Here is a 22,773-nt window from a genome sequence, read left to right on the forward strand (position 1 = left end):
ACAAGCATTTTCCACATGCTCCATACCGTGTTCCCAATACATTGGCTGCAGATGACTTCCTCACCTCTTGTCCAAGCTCCTCTGTACGCTCGCTAGGTACTAGGCTCCAACGGATTTTCGATAAGCTGTTCTAAAATTGGGTCATAAACTGGCAAAAATTGTTAGGACATACTCTCGCATATTTCTGTGAATTGAGCACCAAAAGAAAATAAAGTTTTCCACTTCCCCCTGGGGACATCCGTGATGGCATTGTTGACACCTGGTACCTGCTCTTTCCTGAAATTTATGTTATATTTTATGCTTACCGAGGCCCAAAGCTACCGACTCCATGTGTGTGAAGTGCCGTAATCCCGCAACAAAAAGTATGGCTCAACCCACCACATACAAATCCTTCAAACGTCTGATGTTGAACAGACCATCCTCTCTAAACGTCCCTTACAGCCCAAGTGCTTGTGCTGCACCACCAAGCCCACTTTTTCAGCCAGCCATGCACATCTGCACCCAGCTGGCCCCCTAGGTAGCTGTTGATCGTCCTGACCAACCTTCGTGGTTACCTGACCATACCACCCTTGTCTGAGAAATGCACACCTTCTCCTATGAAGATACCATTACCATGCCAAGTACAGGTCCTTGTGCTTCATGACCTGTTGGCGCTGTATAAATGGCGAAATCCTGGCTTCTTTCACTGCTTCCCTCTTGAGTCCTGTAAGCACAAAACATTCTGAAATTATCCAATGCCACCCATGCATGCAGACCCTGTCCAGGTAATACGATAAACACTTATGTAAGCAGGTACCGAATGCTTTAAATTAAGCACACAACACGGCGCTCCCCATTAGAAGACATTTATCAACAAAGTTCTTGCCCCTAAACCAATACCCAGTTTACTTAAAACCCTCCGAGTGCAACAGAAATAGCTTTAAGCCCAACTTAATGTCCACTTTAGCCATTAGTGCTCCTCTCCCGCAACACCTCATCTGAATCTGCTATAAGGTAATGATTCTTTGCGAATCGCATCAATTACGATACACTCTTCTGCATAGAATAAATGCTGGATTATCTTGTACTTCCCCCTTCTCCTTTTTTTGAAACCATCCCTAGCGGGGAAGCAACCCTGCCTTTAACCGGGGGTTTGTGAAATGGTCCTGCCATTCTCAACCTTATCTCCTTTACTATTTAATTTTACTAATATTGCTTGCGACTCATCTGCTGATTTCAAATTTCTTCCTTCCACCACCACCCTTAGCCGATAGCTTAAAAACCTAAACCTAACCCCACTCTCCAGGAATTCCATTTTCTCCCTATCTGGATACTCAGCAGCTACATAATCTGTTTATGTTCACTTGAAACTATGCCTTCAAGCAAATTCACAAAAATAAATCGTCCTGGGCTTCCCTTGAAATTTATTTCCTGCAAATTCTACTTGGGAATGACATGTCCCACACTTAGAACATGCATGCAAATTCCTGGTCACAGTCACATTATAGGCCAACTGACCATCCTTTCCCTGCTCCCCTCTGCCCCTACTCCCATACTTACTTTCTTCTTGTCCATAAATCTTGACCACAGATCCAAATCCTTCTGATGAAAGCTAAACATTTTGCCCCCCCCCATCTTTTTCCTGAAAGCCCTATCATACCAGCCCATTCCGCTATAAAAAGCATGTGCGTCCACCACCAGATCAATTTATTTTACAAATTCACATATTCTGGCGTACACCAGAAAACCCTTTATTCCTTCCACTATGGTTTTCCACTGTTCTCTATCTGCCTGGTTAAGCCCCTTCTCCTTTTTCTACCTCCACTTCCTTAGACAAAACAAAGACAACCACATACTTTTCCTCTCTGAGGCTTCGTTCACATCTGCTCTAGGGATCCGTTCCGATGGAGCTTTCCGTCGGAACGGAGCCCTGACAGACACAAACGGAAACCATAGGTCTCCGTTTCCATCACTATTGATTTCAATGGTGACGGATCTGGTGCCAATGGTTTTCGTTTGTTTCCGTTGTGCAAGGGTTCCGTCTTTTTGACGGAATCAATAGCGTAGTCGACTACGCTATTGATTCCGTCAAAATGACGGAACCCTTGCACAACGGAGACAAACAGAAACCATTGGCACCGGATCCGTCACCATTTAAATCAATAGTGATGGAAACGTACGGTTTCCGTTAGTGTTTGTCAGGGCTCCGTTTCGACAGAAAGCTCCATCGGAACGGATCCCTAGAGCAGATGTGAACGAAGCCTCCCAGCATGACATGTGCAGAGGCTTGGACAGGGCGTATTTTTACTTTCGACCAAGTGGGCATTGTACAGAGGAGTGCATGACGCTGACCAATCAGCATCATGCACTCCTCTCCATTCATTTACACTGCACTAGTGATATACTTATATCACTATGTGCAGCTACATACACAAACCCTAACATTACTACAGTGTCCTGATAATGAATACACATGACCATCCAGCCTGGACGTCATGTGTACTCAGAATCCTGACACTTCTGACTCTTTTTTGTGAGGTTCCGGCAAGTGAAACCAAATCTCGTTTTGCTCCGTAATCTCGCGAGATTTGGTTTCACTTGCCGGAATCTCACAAAAAAGTGTCAGGATTCTGAGTACACATGACGTCCAGGCTGGATGGTCATGTGTATTCATTATCAGGACACTAGTAATGTTAGGGCTTGTGTATGTAGCTGCACATAGTGATATAACTATATCGCTAGTGCAGTGTAAATGAATGGAGAGGAGTGCATGAGGCCGATTGGTCAGCATCATGCACTCCTCTGTACAACGCCCAATTGGTCGAAAGTAAAAATACGCCCACTTGGGCATTAAGAAAGATCATTAGCATAAACCAAAATCGCTCCTAACGTTGTGAAAATAGATAGTTTTTTTTAAATAAAAAGCATTACTGTCACCTACATTACAGCGCCGATCTCCTTATATAGGAGACAGGACACTTATAATGTGGTGACAGTCTCTTTAAGAGTAAAGAAAATACACCAAAAATGTAGATTAATAAACTTTTTCAGCTTAGTCCTCTTCATTTTTTTTCTTTTTCGTTTCAATCCTTCTCATTGCATTGCCAGTAATGACCCCCCCAGTGATACTTTGCAGATGTGAAAGTAAAAAAATAACCCCGAACGTCACTTAAAGCGACCCTCTTACTAAGAATAATTTTTCCTCAGCATCTGTGCAGAATTTACCTGATAATCTGCTTTTTCGCAGTTGGTTCAGTAATCTGTAATTTATATCATTATAATTATTCTGTCCTTGCTGTAATTGAAAGCAGCTCTCCATGCACTGACTTCCTAGTGAGCCTTGTGTTTATACTCAGCAGCCAATCTGAGTAGGCAAAGCAACAGGGGGAGGGAGAGAGTAGCAACCTGAACCAATGATGAGAAGGAGGTGTGTCAGACTACCACACGCTACCTGTAGGCAGTGTAGCAAAATGTAGTCACAGATCACAGGTCTGCCCTAATAGAGTTAAAAATCAGCCAAGGAGCAAGATTTGAATAAATAAATAGCAGGTAAGCATCACGTCTGAAAATTGTGCAGATTTCCTGGAAACAGGTGAGCGCGTTTTGCTGCTGTTTCCGGAACTCCCATAAAAGGGGATGGAATTTACATCGTAACTCGCTTTAAAACACTGTTTCCGGAACTCCTATTCACTTCTATATGAGTTTTGTAAACAGCGTAGCAAAACATGCTTTGCTGTTTCTACTGGAAATTTATGGCATATCCTGTGGATATCACATAAATATCCAGGAGGCGAATAAAAAATCTTTAAATATTTCACACTGGCCACTAGAGCTGTTACAATAGGCTGATGCTTTCTGTAGCTCATTTGCCATCTTTCTTGTACTTTATTATATTCATTAGAAGGTGGACAAGTTAATGACTGCTCTATTGTAAAGCACACAACCTGTCGTACTGTCTATACAGACAATACAGTGAGGAAATGTGTCTCCAATATGGCCGCCACTAGGGAAGTTTTTAAAATTACTAAATAATTAGCTATAACATTTTATAGAAGAACAAACACATTATTTCTCTGTGACAGTGACTTAAAGAGGCTCTGTCACCAGATTTTGCAACCCCTATCTGCTATTGCAGCAGATCGGCGCTGCAATGTAGATTACAGTAACGTTTTTATTTTTAAAAAACGAGCATTTTTGGCCAAGTTATGGCCATTTTTGTATTTATGCAAATGAGGCTAGCAAAAGTACAACTGGGCGTGTTGAAAAGTAAAAGTACAACTGGGCGTGTATTATGTGCGTACATCGGGGCGTGTTTACTACTATTACTAGCTGGGCGTTCTGATAAGTATCATCCACTTCTCTTCACAACGCCCAGCTTCTGGCAGTGCAGATCTGTGATGTCACTCACAGGTCCTGCATCGTGTCGGCCACATCGGCACCAGACGCTACAGTTGATTCTGCAGCAGCATCAGCGTTTGCAGGTAAGTAGCTACATCGATTTACCTGCAAACGCCGATGCTGCTGCAGAATCATCTGTAGCCTCTGGTGCCGATGTGTCCTCGCTCGTCTGACACGATGCAGGACCTGGGGAAGTGACGTCACAGCGTGATCTCTCGAGAACACGGCTGTGTCTGCACTGCCAGAAGCTGGGCGTTCTGATGAGAAGTGGATGATACTTCTCATCAGAACGCCCAGCTAGTAAAAGAAGTAAACACGCCCCGATGTACGCACATAATACACGCCCACTTGGACTTTTACTTTTAAACACGCCCAGTTGTACTTTTGCAAGCCTCATTTGCATAAATACAAAAAGGGTCATAACTTGGCCAAAAATGCTCGTTTTTTAAAAATAAAAACGTGACTGTAATCTACATTGCAGCGCCTATCTGCTGCAATAGCAGATAGGGGTTGCAAAATCTGGTGACAGAGCCTCTTTAAGTATAATCAAATAAACTAAAATTAAATACATGGGGCATTGCCTTTAAGGTAAGAAAAAACAATAACCATCACAGTCGTTGGAGGGTGCAAGCTGCTCGATCCTTCATTGTAGATCCCATGCATTTGGCAGTGCATATACTAGTACTGTGTGTTACTATGTAATATTATAAACTCACGTGTATTAAGTTGTTTTAACTAAAAGTGATATTTTATCTAGTTTGGATCAAAGTATGGCCCTGTGTCCATGGCATACTTGGGACATAAGAAGGTGGTGATATTGAATGGTTATGATGTGGTAAGAGAAGCTTTCCTGGAGAACGGTGAAGTGTTCAGTGACCGACCAAGTCTTGTCATTCCAGAGATGGTTTTCAAGGGCCATGGTAAGCTTCCATGATACCACATCTGTCCTTCCAGAAAATAGTGAATTCCAAAAAGTGTGTTTAGATGTACAGTACTATAAAATGAGAAGTATTGTATTCAACCTTTTAAGATGTATTCAATCTTTTTATGATACAGGGGTTCTCTTTACTAATGGAGAGAGGTGGAAACAGATGAGAAGGTTCTCCCTTAGTACGTTAAGAAATTTTGGAATGGGAAAAAGAAGTTTAGAGGAACGTGTACAAGAGGAAGCACGGTGTTTAGGAGAAGAGTTCCAGAAGAGGAGTGGTATTGCAGATTCCTTTATTTCTTTGTCAATTTTGTTTTCACCTCGTTTTATACCCGTCATGCAATGTGTCTTGCTGCACTTATGCAGGTGTATTCAATTTGACACATTTATATACTTTTTTTTAGGAACATTCTTTGATCCCACATTCTTTTTGAGTTTGACTGTGTCAAATGTTGTCTGCTCCGTTGTCTTTGAAGATCGATATGATTATGAAGATAAGGATTTTTTAGACATGCTTGCTCTCATGAAGGAAACGTTCCAAATTGTGTCCTCGCCATGGGCTCAGGTTAGTGCTGCTTTAATCAGTAAGCTTCCAGGACTCTCTTCTCTTTATTCCCTTGCGTGCCAACAATTTTGAGCAGCACAATGAATGCTGGTACATGTAGTGCACAATTATTGTAGCTGGTGACTTATGCACGGGTAGAGCCGTGTGTGGGAGGTTGTACAGCTGCACAGATTCCCTGTGGCTCTGTAGTGCAATTGAAAAATACCTGGCAGAACAAGTTGTTAATGCAACAATAGTATACAAGATCTGTTGTATGTTGTTCTCCACATGTACTGTGAGAAATGCTAGAGATACATTAGGGATTCCTCATGTTTACATGTGTTGTAGTTGTGCTGTGAATTTATGTTTATTTTTGGTGAAATTTTCACAAAAACTGCAGCAAAAAAAGACATGCGTGAACTTGCAAATCTTCTGCCATCCCCATTTATGTGTAAAACATATTGCTGTCTCTGAAGATGGCAGTCACTTCTCCTGATTCAGCTGTGTTGACAACACATTCGGTGTGCAGTCAGCCTCCCCGGGCATATGCTAAACAGGTCCATAGGCACCTATAGACATGACATGCCAAAACAGTCCTTTTGACATCCGCCATGTGCTTATATTGGTATATCTTTTTCTTTTATTGTATAGGAAAGCAAAGCCTGCCAAGCTTACCTATAAAGTTGACAATGGCAAAAAAGATATATGGAGCGATATGTATTTACTGATAAGCTCATAGCATTAGTCTATCCAAGTAAAAGGGTTTTTAATTGTAACCTTGCTTTTATTGTTTTGTATAAACATATATGGGGTGTAATTCCCTTACGCCCATGACAGCACAAGTGAGAGACTGCCTCCTTTCGGACAGGAACCTCCAAGATCACTTTAACCCCTTGACGCATTATCACATACATGTATGTGATAAGGGTCATAGGGAAGTATGGAGGGCAATCTCCATACCCTGCGGGTGTCAGCTGTGTTTTACAGCTGACAGTCCACACGAACGGGTGGCAACATCGATCGCGTTGTTCCTGGCCGTTTAACCCCTCAAATGCTGCGGTCAATCGTGACCGCAGCATCTGAAGCGTTGAAAAGAGGGGGGCGGCCCCACATCGTGATGGGGGGCAATAATTGTCATGGCAGCCCAGGAGCCTAATGAAGGCCCCAGGTCTACCTTTTGTCTGCCTCTGTTAAGCCGTGTCTCTGGCATGGCTTAACACAAGCCTGTGAGAATGATGATATACTGCAATACATTCTAACGATCGCTGGTTCAAGTCCCCTAGGGGGACTAATAAATAGTGTAAAAAAAGTTTAATAAAGTTATTAGTAGTGAAAATATATATATATATATATATATATATATATTAAAAGTTAGAAAAAAAACCTCCTGTCCCATTTTTCCTCTAAAGTAATGTAAAAAATAAGCACAATTTGTATCGCTGCGTCCGTAAAAGTCTGAACTATTACCATATACACTGTTCAATAATAGATATAAGTGGTTTTCCCTTTGGGTAATATGTATATTTCACTGAGTGGATACCAATGGGAATTTATTGGTTAGAACCTAACCTTTAGTGTGAGGTTTGTTTCACTCTGTAGCAGTTTCTGATAGTGATACAATTGTATCTTTCATTCATTAGTGCTTGCGCACTTTACATTAACACATGTAATACATTCGGATAGGACAAGGATGCGTTATGAAATTTTAATGGTTAATACCATCACACTCTAGTATTTATATTTTTATTTTAACCCCTTCCCGACCTTTGACGTATCCATACGTCAAAGTCGGGTAGGGGAAGTACGGAGCAGGCTCACGGAGTGAACCCGCTCCATACGATGCGGGTGTCGGCTGTTTCGTACAGCCGACACTTCAGAGTAACGCGCGTCATCGCGCTCGAGCGCAATCCCGCTCGTTTAACTCCTTAAATGCTGCAGTCAATAACGCCCGCAGCATTTAAATCGTTAGAAAGAGGGGGGCGAACCCCTCTAGCAGCTCATTGCGCCCCCCGCAATGCAATCGCGGGGGGCAATGGTTGCTATGGCTGCCTGGGGGCCTAATGAAGGCCCCCAGGTCCGCTATCTTTGCGCACCTATTAAGCCCTGCCCCCGGCAGGGCTTAATAGTTGCCTGTCAGAATCACGATATACTGCAATACATTAGTATTGCAGTATATCGTGCAGCGATCTGACGATCGCTGGTTGAAGTCCCCTAGGGGGACTAATAAAAAAAGTAAAAATTAGTTAAATAAAGTTGTTTTTTTTTCTGCAAAAAAAAATAAAATTAAAAAAATTAAAAGTTAAAAAAAAAAACCTTTTCCCATTTTCCCCCTAGAGCATAGTAAAGAATAAATAAACATAATCGGTATCGCCGCGTCCGTAAAAGTCTGAACTATTACAATATGTCATTATTTAACCCACACGGTAAACGCTGTAAAAAATTAATTGTATACGCCAGAATCTCTATTTTTTTGGTCACCTAATCTCCCACAAAAAATGAAATAAAAAGTGATCAAACCATCGCATGTACACCAAAATGGTATTATTAAAAACGACAGCTTAATAAGCGACCGCAAAAAATAAGCCCTCATACCACTTAATCGACGGAAAAATAAAAAAGTTATAGCTCTCGGAATTTGGCAATACAATATAAATTTTCTTTTTTACACTTAGGTTTTTACTTGTAAAAGTAGTAAAATATAGAAAAAACTATATATATTTGTTATCGGCGTAATCGTATTGACCCACAGAATAAAATTAACATGTTGTTTTAATTGCACAGTGAATTCCGTAAAAACGGCGCGCAAAAAACCATTGAGGAATCGCTGTTTTTTTCATTTTCTACCCCACAAATAATTTTTTTCCCGTTTCCCAGTACATTATATGGCAAAAGAAATGGTGCTATGAAAAACTACAATTTGTCCCGCAAATCAAGCCATCATAGTACTATATTGACGGAAAAATAAAAATTATTAATTATATATTTTTGTAATGTCGGGGTAGGGAGACAGACAAGTGAGCCCTAATCTACCCGCCACTCTGTCCCTGCCTACTTGCAACGACCCGCCCTAGGCGACGGGGTACAACTGGGCGACAGTCCCTACACTCAATAGGTGCACGACAGACAGACAGACAAGGGTACAAGAAGCCAGGGAAATGGGGAAGTTGCCCACGGGGACACCGTGAGCAACAAGCGAATTGAACGAGCCGAGTCAAACCAGGAGATGAGCAAGGTACAAAAACGCAGAGCAGAAGAGTGGTCAGTAAAGCCAAGGTCAAACACAAGCAGAGGATAAGTAGTTCAAGAAGCTGCAGCAGGGCCAGGAAACCAGCAGAGAAGAATCACAAGCAAAGGAGGAACAGAAAAGGCAGGTATAAATAGACAGAGGGCGGGAGCTAGCTCCGTCTGGCCAGGCTGCGATAGGCTCTCCCACTCCTAAGCCTGCCATCCTGGGTGGTGGAAGATGGAGTCAGTCTCACAGACATAGAAGCAGGTGCAGACTGATTACCTATGGGCGTCGACACAGAAGTTGTGTCTGGCAGATCCTGGAGCACCTTCCTGACATGCTCAATGTGGGAGGACCAGTCCTTGGAAAACACAAGTATGTCATCAAGGTACACTACAAGAAATACCCCCAAGTAATCTCTTAAAATCTCATTTATGAAATTCTGGAAGACCGTGGGAGCATTGCACAACCCAAAGGGCATGACGAGGTATTCCTTACAGTGACCTTATTCAAGTTACGGTAGTCAATGCATGGCCTAAGACCACCATCCTTCTTCCCTACGAAGAAGAAGCCAGCACCTACCGGAGAAGTAGAGGGGCGAATGTAACCCTTGGCCAGGCATTCCTGGATATACTCTATCATGGCTTCACGTTCGGGACAAGAGAGATGAAATATCCTACCCTTAGGGAGCTTAGCTCCTGGTACCAAATCAATAGCGCAATCGTATTCTCTATGAGGAGGTAACACTTCGGAGGCCTCCTTAGAGAAAACATCAGCGAAGTCCTGAACAAACTCAGGTAGCGTGTTCACCTCCTCAGGGGGAGAAATAGAATTAACAGAAAAACATGACGTCAAGCATTCATTACCCCATTTGGTAAGGTCCCCAGAATTCCAGTCAAACGTGGGATTATGCAACTGCAACCAGGCAAGGCCTAAAACCAAATCGGACGATAATCCCTGCATCAACAGTACAGAGCACTGCTCCAAATGCATGGAGCCAACAAGGAGTTCAAAAACAGGGGTATGCTGTGTAAAATAACCATTAGCAAGAGGAGTGGAGTCGATACCCACTACCGGGACAGGTTTAGGCAAATCAATCAAAGGCATAGCTAGAGACATAGCAAATTCCACAGACATGATATTAGCAGAAGACCCTGAATCCACGAAGGCACTGCCGGTAGCAGACCTACCACCAAAAGAGACCTGAAAGGGAAGCAGGATTTTATTACGTTTCATATTTACGGGAAATACCTGTGCGCCCAAGTGACCTCCCCGATCACTTAGGCGCAGAAGTTTTCCGGCTGCTTATTCTTACGCCTAGGAAAGTTGTTCGCTTGATGCTTGTCATCCCCACAATAGAAGCAGAGACCATTCTTCCTGCGGAACTCTCTACGTTGTTGGGGGGAAACGGAGGCCCCGAGTTGCATAGGTACCTCCGAGTCTTCCGTGGAAGAACGAAGCAACGGAACCTCGGGAGGCATCATGGGGGAGTCAGAGGAGAAAACACAAAAACGTTCAAGTTGTCGTTCCCTGAGACGTCGGTCAAGTCGTACCGCTAAAGCCATAACCTGGTCTAGGGAGTCAGAAGAGGGATAGCTAACTAGCAGGTCTTTCAGGGTGTTCGACAGACCCAACCTAAACTGGCACCTTAAGGCAGGGTCATTCCACCGAGAAGCTACGCACCACTTCCTAAAGTCAGAACAATACTCCTCAACAGGTCTCTTACCCTGACGTAAGGTCACCAGCTGGCTCTCGGCAAAGGCAGTCTTGTTAGTCTCGTCATAAATGAGTCCGAGAGCAGAAAAGAAAAGATCAACGGAGGAAAGTTCAGGAGCGTCAGGAGCCAAGGAGAAGGCCCATTCTTGGGGCCCTTCCTGGAGCCGGGACATAATTATACCCACCTGCGGCTCTCAGAACCTGAGGAGTGGGGCTTTAAGCGAAAATAGAGCCTACAACTCTCCCGAAAGGAGAGAAAAGTCTTCCGGTCCCCTGAGAACCGGTCAGGCAACTTGAGGTGGGGTTCAAGAGGTGAGGGGCACTACCATGGTAGCATCAGGCTGGTTGACCCTCTGAGCCAGGGCCTGGACCTGTAGGGAGAGACCCTGCATTTGCTGAGCCAGGGTCTCAAGGGGGTCCATAGTAGTGTCAGGAACAAGGGTAGACTAGGTATATGGGCTTGTGATTATGTAGGCGACGGGGTACAACTGGGCGACGGTCCCTACGCTCAATAAGTGCACGACAGACAAACAGACAAGGGTACACAGAAGCTAAGGGAAATGGGGCAGTTGCCCACGGCAACACCGTGAGCAACAAGAGTGGTGAACGAGCTGAGTCAAACCAGGAGTGTACAAGGTACCAAACGCAGAGCAGGAGAGTAGTGAACAAGCCAGGGTCAATATGAAGCAGGGACAAATAGTTCAAGAAGCTGCAGCAGGGCCAGGAAACCAAACGAGAAGAATCACAAGAAAGGAGGAACAGGAAAGGCAGGTATAAATAGACAGAGGGCGGGAGCTAGCTCCGTCTGGCCAAGCTGTGATAGGCTCTCCCACTCCTAAGCCTGCCATCCTGAGTTGTGGAAGATGGAGTCAGTCTCACAGACATAGAAGCAGGTGCAGACTGATTACCTATGGGCGTTGACACAGAAGCTGTGCCTGGCAGATCCTTTACATAATGACTTTATTATTCAAAGTGACTGGTCATACAACGTCTCTTTAGCTCCATCAATCCCTATATAAGGGACAAATGTGCCAAGTGATGCGGTACACCATAACAAGCCCCTGCCCGGCAAGGTAGGAACCGCCATGTGCACAAAACAACCAATCACCTGTAGAATATATAAAGGGGCAGTGTCCCTCACCGTATGTATAGATACAGTACCACTACTCCCCAAATGAATGTCGCTATTTCTAGAAGTATTGTCGGGTGTAAGAGGTCCACCAAAAACCCGAACAAAACTGTAATAAAGCCCATAGTGTATTGATAAGGAACAGCTCGCTTATTAGAAATCCTCAGAATAAAAAGAAAAAATTATGCCGTATCCCCAGTCAGTAACAGCTATTTATGGCAGGACATAGTCATAACGGAAAAGGAAATAAAAAGCTTTCAGGGCACAATTTTATCTTGAATGAATTTCAGGGCCTTATTCCACTTTATATAACTGGGTTATATCCCAAAATGACTCAATCTAGAAAAGTATATTTCCCTCCCCCCCAAAAAAAGTGATTAAAAAAAAGAAATCTCTAAAAGAACCCTAAATTTTGTCATCTCCTAAATATACAGCGAAGCTGCTTCCCTAAAAAAAAAAAAAAAAAAGAGATGTACAGAAAAATAAAATCCTAAATAAATCCTGCATTTTAACTTTTATAGCTCACAAAAGAAAATTAGTAATGTGCGACGGTATGATAGATTTCAAAACAGGGACTTATGCATAGACCAGGGTTGGAAGGACAAGCGGAACAATAATATTGTGACTCACTTCGCTGTCCTCGTTTGCTGCAGACTCTACACTGTTTTTTGGGGTATTTTTGATTAGATGTTGAAGGGATGGGGTGTAAAAAATGTTTTTCAACAAGTCGGCGTACATCCTCTGACTCATGGACTACTCTCTGGTCTGAAGATTGAAATAGGAGATCTTCAATCACTTTCTCCTGAAATTCAAAGAATGTAGCCCTGCCCGCTGATTTTTTGTACAGGACAAATGCATTGTGCATCGCAACCTGGATGAGGTATATTGCCACTTTCTTATACCACGTTCTGGTTTTCCCTTTAACCAGATAAGGTTGTAACATCTGGTCGCACAAATCTACCCCACCCATGAATTTGTTATAGCCGATGACACACACAGGCTTTTGTCTATCTGCAGAGGCCCCACGTTCTCTAACAGTTGCTGTTGCACTTGTATGGATAGTGCCGATCATGTAGATGTCCTTGCGGTCACGAAATTTTAAAGCCAGCATCTACTCAATTTGAAAAGTGCATGACTCCCCCTTTCGTAGTTTTTTATCCACAAGTTGACGTGGGAAACCTTTGCGATTCCTGCGTATTGTGCCACAGGCTCCGGTGTTGGCACAATGAAGGGCGCTAGACAATGGCACACTGGTATAAAAACTGTTCGTGTATACATGATAACCCTTGTGTAGGAAAGGGCCAATTAAATCCCACACAATCTTACCAGTGGTACCAATATTTGGAGGGCACCCTGGTGGATTAAATTCACTGTCTTTACCCTCGTAGATTTTAAACGCACACGTGTAGCCAGTAGTGCTTTCACATAACTTGCAGATCTTTACCCCGTATTTTGCACTTTTTGAGGGTATGAATTGGCGGAATGAGAGACGCCCTTTGAAATTCATTAGCGATTCATCCACTGCTAAATTTTGTTCAGGGGTATATGCTCCTAAAAAGGCGGAATTAAGAAAATTTAGCAAAGGCCTTAATTTATACAGCCGGTCACGGCTTCTGTCGCTGGAAGGGGGTGCCTGTAGGTTGTCACTAAAGTGGAGAAATCGCATAAGTATTTCGTACCTGCTGCGTGACATAATGCCAGAAAAATGGGGGTGGCATGTATAGGGCTTGATGCCCAATATGACCTAATCGAGGTTTTTTTTATAATTCCCATGTATGAGGCCCAGAATTTTTTTTTATTTCCATTGCATTTGTGGGATTCCACAACCTGGCATGAGGTGACAAACGCTTATTTGCAATGTACTGCCTGGCATACAAATTTGTTTCCTGCGCAAAATGTTCCAAAACTTGGTCCGTAATAAAAATATTAAAATAATTTAGTGGTGAAAAATTACTGACATTGGGACTTATGCCAGGAGTAGCAATAAAGTCATTTATGGTGGGAGAAAATAAACTTGTGGGTTCCCACACTAAATCGGTTTGGTGGGGTTGTGCAATTTCAGGGGCTGCACTTTGAACGGACGTTGTGGCAACTGCACCATCTCTCATATCACTGGTGCTGGGTCTCATATCCGTAGAATCCCTTGAAGCGACACTTTCACTGTCGCTTTCAAGTAAAAGCTCAACTTCAGATGCAGAATCCGTATCTGAGCATAGTATCTGATAGGCTTCCTCAACGCTGTATCTTCTGGCAGCCATAATGATTATATAGTCTAAACCGCAAATAATAAACGTAACTAGCGGTTTAAATTTTTTTATCAACTAAGAACACTAAAGGAATTAAACTTTTTATTTTTTTTATTTTATTTTTTTCAAACCTAAACTCTACGCCTAACACAAACCGTAAACCCAAGCCCAGAACAGCACCCTACGCCGTCTAACAGCGTACACACCGTCTAACAGCGTACCCTAAAAACAAAGTAGTTTATAGTACGATTCTTAGTATATACAGTAAATATACTTATATTTATATATATATGTATATACTATAAAATACTGAAAAAATTGTTGTTTTTTTTTAAACTGTGTGTGAGGAGCAAGTGATTTTGTGAGGGGACACTGACACACTTGTATCTGTTTCTCTCCACATCTAGAACAGAGTGAGGAGAAACAGATACACTAAGATTGGATCTCATAGTGAACACAAAAGATCAGGAACCAATACTATTGGCTCCTGATCACTGCTCTAAGAACAGAGCTGGTAGCAACAGCTCGTTCTTAGAGCAGGAGCTGTCATTTAGACACTCCCGACGGCTCTGTACACAGTAACAGCATGTGACCGCTGTGATTGGCTGTCACAGCGGTCACATGCTGTTACGACGAAATTGGCAGGTCCTGATGGCTGCACTAAGAACCGGACCTGTTACTTACAGCCGGTTTTTAGTGCAGACTTCACCAGGGTGCCGCTAAACCCCCCTCTACTACAGCGACGCCAAAAGGCATCGTTGTAGACTGAGTACATGCACCGCCTGACGTCAAAAGACGGTGGGTGGTCGTTAAGTGGTTAAAGAGGCTCTGTCACCAGATTTTGCAACCCCTATCTGCTATTGCAGCAGATAGGCGCTGCAATGTAGATTACAGTAACGTTTTTATTTTTAAAAAACGAGCATTTTTGGCCAAGTTATGACCATTTTTGTAGTTATGCAAATGAGGCTTGCACAAGTCCAAGTGGGTGTGTTTAAAAGTAAAAGTCCAAGTGGGCGTGTATTATGTGCATACATCGGGGCGTTTTTAATACTTTTACTAGCTGGGCGCTCTGATGAGAAGTAACATCCTCTTCTCTTCAGAACGCCCAGCTTGTGACAGTGCAGATCTGTGACGTCACTCACAGGTCCTGCATCGTGACGGCCACATCGGCACCAGAGGCTACAGTTGATTCTGCAGCAGCATCAGCGTTTGCAGGTAAGTCGATCTTACCTGCAAACGCTGATGCTGCTGCAGAATCAACTGTAGCCTCTGGTGCCGATGTGGCCGTCACGATGCAGGACCTGTGAGTGACGTCACAGATCTGCACTGTCAGAAGCTGGGCGTTCTGAAGAGAAGAGGATGTTACTTCTCTTCAAAGCGCCCAGCTAGTAAAAGTATTAAAAACGCCCCGATGTACGCACCTAATACACGCCCACTTGGACTTTTACTTTTAAACACACCCACTTGGACTTTTGCAAGCCTCATTTGCATAACTACAAAAATGGTCATAACTTGGCCAAAAATGCTCGTTTTTTTAAAATAAAAACGTTACTGTAATCTACATTGCAGCGCCTATCTGCTGCAATAGCAGATAGGGGTTGCAAAATCTGGTGACAGAGCCTCTTTAAAGGCACCAGTAATGCTTATGGTATGTAATTGAGATGCCAGCTCACATTCTGAAAAGACCTCCCTAGCATCACACAACCACTTGTCAGTGTTTATGTCAGTTGTATAACAAGTGTAAAATACAGCTCCGTTTAAAAGTTAGCTATGGTAGCTCTTTATGGGCTCCTTGTTTAATGAACTTTATCCTTTTAGCATTCCGTGCGATGGGTCACAATTTACAACTATTTTTCTACTCATAATGTTTACTGAGATGGGGCACTGAGTGTGCTCTATAGTTCGTTGTTTTGTTTTTTCATCCTACGCACCCAATTGCTTACATCTACAATCGGGTGTTTAGACAGGACTTTGTCATCGGCATAAACTGCAACTGATCACCGCTTCATTGACACAGCCAGTCTGCTCTGTGTTTAGCACACATGCACACTTACCTGTTTATGCAGCAAACGTACTTGTAAACCGCCTGAATCTCCCCTAGAAACTGCTGATGCTTTATGCATCTCTCAGATTGGCGTTTTGGTTACTATGGGCAGGTCGGATCGGTGGGCGTTACTCATACGCTGTGATACACCGATAGGCTCTGTCTGATCTATTACGCCTCTCGTATAGGTGGGGCTAGCTGTATAAGTCTTGTGAGAGTCTCCGGCGCGCGTTAGACCAGGCATTCGTGTCTCATTGCGCTCCGGAGAATACACAAATTCAGCAGCATAATATGTGCTGTATGGTAGCTGCTCAAACTAGTACAAGCAATTAACAAAACCCCTGAGGACGCTTCCCTTTGGTTAGAGGGTTGCAGAAACGCGTTGGGAGATTGCTGGAAAATTGCTTATCTGTGGCAAACAGACCACATTTATTTTTGCTAGGTTCTCTGTTCATGTTTCAAGTAGTGCACATAGTATCGGTGCATGTGGAACATTCATATGGGGCTGAGCTATTTTGTATCGTTACGGCAAACGGACGAGTAGTGTGAATCACTACTCCTGTCGGGTGTTGTACCGACACTAAGGTGTACCAATCACTACCTTACTTTTACACCTGATCAGGGAACTGTGTCTCTGTTTTGCCAATGCCTATTCACAGTAATTTTGGCATGAGTGCCCTATTTTAAATACTACACTAATAAAAATATTTTAAACGTTTATTTAGGCAAAAATTATATGTACCCCAAAATGGTGCAATTAAAAAGTACAACTAATCCTGCAAGAAAATGTCTCCATACAGCTATGTTGACGGAAAAATAAAAAAGTTAGAGCTATTTAAATGCGACGATGGAGAAACGAAAAAAAACAAACTGGTTATTAAGGCCTAAAATAGGCTGGTTAAGCGGTGCGTCACAATACTTTATATAGTATATGTATAAGTGTGTGTGTGTGTGTGTGTGTGTGTGTGTGTGTGTGTGTGTGTGTGTGTATAGTAAAATACCCACTTATAGGTCCATGAAATTTGTTATAGAAGGAGGATGGGTGTGTTCTGCCTTTTAACCCCTTCCCGCTCCTTGACGTACTATTACGTCATGGCAGCTGTATCGTTCGCGCTCCATGCCGTAATAGTACGTCTCGGGAGTAACGGCCGTTTCGGCCGTCCTCCCGACACATACAGGAGCTGTGACGCTGCTGTCTTGTTCAGCAGCTGTCACAGCTCCTACAGCGGGGACCGATCGCTGTGTCCCCGCTGATTAACCCCTTAAAAGCCGCGTTCTATAGAGATCGCGGCTTTTTAGGGGTTAAGCTGCCATCGCCGGCCTGCTACGCGATAGCGGCCGGCGATGGTGACTATGGCAACCGGACACCAAACAATGGCGTCCGGCTATGCCATAGACGGAAGCCTAGTGGGTCCTGACAACGTCAGGACCCACTATGCTTGCTGTCAGTGAGTAGCTGACAGTTCTAATACACTGCACTACGCATGTAGTGCAGTGTATTAGAATAGCGATCAGAGCCTCCTGCCCTCATGTCCCCTAGTGGGACAAAGTAATAAAGTGAAAAAAAAGTTAAAAAAAGATGTGTAAAAATTAGAAAATAAAAGATTTAAAAGTAATAAAAGTAAAAATCCCCCCTTTTCCCTTATCAGTCCTTTATTATTAATAAAAATATATAAACACACAAATAAACTATACATAATTGGTATCGCCGCGTCCGTAACGGCCTGAACTACAAAATTATTTCATTATTTATCCCGCACGGTGAACGCCGTAAAATAAAATAATAATAAACCGAACCACAATCACAATTCTTTGGTCACTTCACCTCCCAAAAAATGGAATAAAAAGAGATCAAAAAGTCGCATGTACCTAAAAATGGTCCTGATCGAAACTACAGTTCGTTACGCAAAAAATAAGTCCTCGCACGACTTTATTGATTGAAAAATAAAAACGTTATGGCTCTTAGAATAAGGTAACACAAAAAGTGAATGATTGTTTACAAAACGTATTTTATTGTGCAAACGCCATAAGACATAAAAAAAACTATAAACATCTGGTATCGCCGTAATCGTATCGCCCCGCAGAATAAAGTGAATATGTCATTTATAGCGCACGGTGAACGCTGTAAAAAAAAACGAAAAAAAACCAATAGTAGAATTGCTGTTTTTTAGTCACCACGCCACTTAAAAATAGAATAAAAACTGATCAAAAAGCCGCATGCACCCCAAGAAAACTACAATGGATTCCTCAAGGGGTCTAGTTTCCAAATTGGGGTCACTTTTGGGGGGTTCCCAATGTTTTGGCACCACAAGACCTCTTCAAACCGGACATGGTGCCTAATAAAAAAGAGGCCTCAAAATCCACTGGGTGCTCCTTTGCTTCGGAGGCCGGTGCTTCAGTCCATTACCGCCCAAGGGCCACATGTGGGATATTTCTCTAAACTGCAGAATCTGGGCAATACGTATTAAGTTGCGTTTCTGTGATAAATCCTTTTGTGTTATAAAAAAAATGGTATAAAGAGGATTTTCTGACAAAAAAAAAATGTAAATTTCACCTCTACTTTGCTCTAAATTTTTGTGAAACACCTAAAGGGTTCATAAACTTTCTACATGCTGTTGTGAATACTTTGGTCTAGTTTCTAAAATGGGGTATTTGATAGGGGTTTCTAATATATGGGCCCCTCAAAGCAACTTCAGAACTGAACTGGAACCTAAAAAAATTAATAAATTAGGCAATACTTCGCTTCTTACATTATACTGATAATGAGCCGTGCCACCCCGAGATGACCCCAGTTTTGACCGTTTGTATAAACGGAGACCCCTATTAGACCGTTCCAGTGCCCGGTTTTCCCAAGCATACACCCCCGAGAAGTGTATTTCTATTGATGAGTCCCTGGTACATTTTAAAGGGAGGGTTCAATTCCGCGAGTACCTGCCGGGTAAGAGGGCAAGGTATGGCGTGAAGATGTATAAGCTGTGAGAGTGCATCATGGTATACCTACAGGTTTAGGATATATGAAGGAAAGGCCACCCCCAAACCAGACTGCATCCTGGACTACAATAGGTACATGGGAGGGATGGACTTGTAAGATCAAGCCCTGAAGCCCTACAGCGCCATGCGGTGTGGTATAAGAAGCTGGCCGGGAACATCATATAGATGGCTTTGTACAATGCGTACGTGCTACGTCGATGTGCAGGCCAGACGGGAACTTTCCTGGAATTTCAAGAGGTGATTATCAAGAACCTAATCTTTAGGGACCAAGAAGGGGGGGCACCCAGTACTTCTGGAAGCGAGGCCACACGCATCGTACCAGAGCAACACTTTCCAGGGGAAGTTCCCCAAACTGGCAAGAAGGGAAAAAGTCAAAAGAGGTGCAAAGTCTGCTATAAGAGGGGGATAAGGGAGGACACAATATATCAATGTGACACGTGTCCCGAATAACCAGAGCTCTGTATGAAAGTGTTTTAAAATTTATCATACATCCCTTGGTTTATAATTTACCCCAATTTTACTTACCCTGATGCACTCCGCACAGCTTATCCCCCCTCGTCTTTCCCCTCTGGGCCCTGCTGTGTGTCCAGGCAGCTGATAACAGCCACATGTAGGGTATTGCCATACCCGGGAGAACCCACATTACAGTTTATGGGGTGTAGGTCTCCGGTCAAAATGCTCACTACACCTCTAGATGAATGCCTTAAGGGTGTAGTTTTTAAAACGGGGTCACTTCTTGCGGGTTTCAACTGTACTGGTACCTCAGGGGCTTCTGCATACATGACTTCGCACTAGAAAATCCAGAGTAGGCCAAATGGTGGTCCTTTCCTACTGAGCCCTCCCATGGGCCCAAACGGCAGTTTATCACAACAAATGGGGTATTGCGGCACTCAGAACAAATTGCGCAACAGAATGGGGTATTTTGTATCTTGTGAAAATAAGAAATTTTCAGCCAAAACTACATATTATTTGACAAAAATAATTTTGTTTTCATTCCCAGCCCAATTCAAATAAGTTCTGTGAAGAAACTATGGGGTCTAAATGGTCACATTACCCATAAATGAATTCCTTGAGGGGTGTAGTTTCCAAAATGGGGTCACTTCTGGTGGGTTTCCATTGCTTTGATACCTCTGGGGCTCTGCAAATGTGACATGGCACCCGAAAACCAATCCAACAAAATCTGTACTCCAAAGAACACACAGCGCTCTTTCCCTTCTGAGGCCTCCCATGGGCCCAAACCGCAGTTTATCACCACAAATGGGGTATTGCCGCACTCAGGACAAATTGGGCAACAAAATGGAGTATTTTATTTCTTGTGAAAATAAGAATTTTTGAGCTAAAATGACATATTATTGGAAAAAATATATTTTTTTTAAATTCCCAGCCCAATTCAAATAAGTTCTGTGAAGAAACTATGGGGTCTAAATGGTCACATTACCCATAAATGAATTCCTTGAGGGGTGTAGTTTCCAAAATGGGGTCACTTCTGGTGGGTTTCCATTGCTTTGATACCTCTGGGGCTCTGCAAATGCGACATGGCACACGAAAACCAAACCAGCAAAATCTGTACTCCAAAGAACACACAGCGCTCCTTCCCTTCTGAGGCCTCCCATGGGCCCAAACGGCAGTTTATTGCCACAAATGGGGTATTGATGCACTCAGGAGAAATTGGGCAACAAAATTGAGTATTTTGTTCCCTGTGAAAATAAGAAATTTTGGTAAAAAATTACATCTTATTGGAAAAAATGACATTTTTTTAATGTCACAGCCCAATTGAAATAGGTGCTGTGAAAAAACTGTGCGGTCAAAATGCTAACAACAACCATAAATGAATTCCTTGAGGGGTGTAGTTTCCAAAATGGGGTCACTTTTGGTGGGTTTCCATTGCTTTGATACCTCTGAGGCTCTGCAAATGCGACATGGCACCCGAAAACCAATCCAACAAAATCTGGACTCCAACAAACATATAGCGCTCCTTTCCTTCTGAGCCCTCCCATGGGCCCAAACGGCAGTTTATCACCACAAATGGGGTACTGCCACACTAAGGACAAATTGGGCAACAAAATGGGGTATTTTGTTCCCTGGGAAAATAAGAAATTTTGCTCACAAATGACATTTTATTGGAAAAAATGTCATTTTTTTCATTTCAGAGCCCAATTCAAATACGTGCTGTGAAAAAAATGTGCGGTCAAAATGGTAACAACAACCCTAAATGAATTCCTTGAGGGGTGTAGTTTACAAAATGGGGTCACTATTGGGGGATTCCTACTGTTTTGACACCTCAACACCTCTTCAAACCTGGCATGCTGCCTAAAATATATTCTAATAAAAAAGAGGACTCAAAATGCACTAGGTGATTCTTTGCTTCTAGGGCTTGTCTTTTAGTCCACGAGCGCAGTAGGGCCACATGTGGGACATTTCTAAAAACTGCAGAATCTGGACAATACATATTTAGTAGTGTTTCTCTGGTAAAACCTTCTGTGTTACAGAAAAAAAAATGAATAAAATTGAAATTCAGCAAGAAAAATGAAATTTGCAAATTTCACCTCCACTTTGCTTTAATTCCTGTGAAATGCCTGAAGGGTTAAAAAAACTTTATAACTGCTGTTTTGAATACTTTGAGGGGTCTAGTTTTTAAAATGGGGTGTTTTATCAGGGTTTCTAATACATAGGCCCCACAAAGCCACTTCAGAACTCAAGAGGTACCTTAAAAAAAAGGCTTTTGAAATTTTCTTAAAAATATGAGAAATTGCTGTTTATGTTCTAAGCCTTGTAACGTCCAAGAAAAATAAAAGAATGTTCAAAAAACGATGCAAATCTAAAGTAGACATATGGGAAATGTGAACTAGTAACTATTTTGGGTGGTATAACCGTCTGTTTTACAAGCAGATGCATTTAAATTCTGAAAAATGCAATTTTTTCAAAATTTTCTCTAAATTTTGCAATTTTTCACCAATAAACACTGAATATATCGACCAAATTTTACCACGAACATGAAGCCCAATGTGTCACGAGAAAACAATCTCAGAATCGCTTGGGTAGGTTTAAGCATTCCGACGTTATTACCACATAAAGTGAAATATGTCAGATTTGAAAAATGGGCTCTGAGCCTTAAGGCCAAAACTAGGCTGCGTCCTTAAGGGGTTAAAGCAAACTTCAAGGTTACTGTTTCCGGTCTATGAGGAGACGTCTCTCACTGCTGCTGTTATAGCCTCATAAAAAATGGATTACCGGTGAGTGTAATCTTAATTTATTGCTAATGGCAATGTCTCCACTTTGTATTCTACTTAGGCCTCATGCACACTTCTGTTGGCCGTTGTATGGCTGTTAATGACGGATCCGTAAAACACGTACCGCACACGGATGGCTTCAATTTTTTTCTTGCCATATTTTTGACGGAACGGCCACATGGTTCCGTTAAAACAACGGAAGTGTGCATGGCCCCATTTAAATGAATGTGTCAGTGTGCTATCAGTTAAAAAAATAGATAGCACCCTGAAGAAAAAACTGAAGTGGGCATGAGGACTTAATATGTCAAAAAAGACAAAAATTATGTAAAAAGTAGCGACATG

General features: G+C 42.6%; 1 protein-coding gene across 2 annotated transcripts in view; it reads left to right on the forward strand.

Annotated features, from left to right (window-relative positions):
- LOC142651821 (cytochrome P450 2C28-like) overlaps nt 1-22,773 on the forward strand; it is a 48,328-nt gene that overhangs the window by 7,940 nt on the left and 17,615 nt on the right. For both annotated transcript variants that reach the window (XM_075826953.1, XM_075826952.1), the window contains 3 exons: nt 5,135-5,297; nt 5,434-5,583; nt 5,710-5,870. In XM_075826953.1, coding sequence (XP_075683068.1) covers nt 5,135-5,297; nt 5,434-5,583; nt 5,710-5,870 — 474 coding nt within the window. The remainder of the gene's footprint in view (nt 1-5,134; nt 5,298-5,433; nt 5,584-5,709; nt 5,871-22,773) is intronic.

Source organism: Rhinoderma darwinii, chromosome 5 (genome assembly GCF_050947455.1).
Source record: "Rhinoderma darwinii isolate aRhiDar2 chromosome 5, aRhiDar2.hap1, whole genome shotgun sequence".
In the NCBI taxonomy this organism is placed as follows: Eukaryota; Metazoa; Chordata; class Amphibia; order Anura; family Rhinodermatidae; genus Rhinoderma; species Rhinoderma darwinii.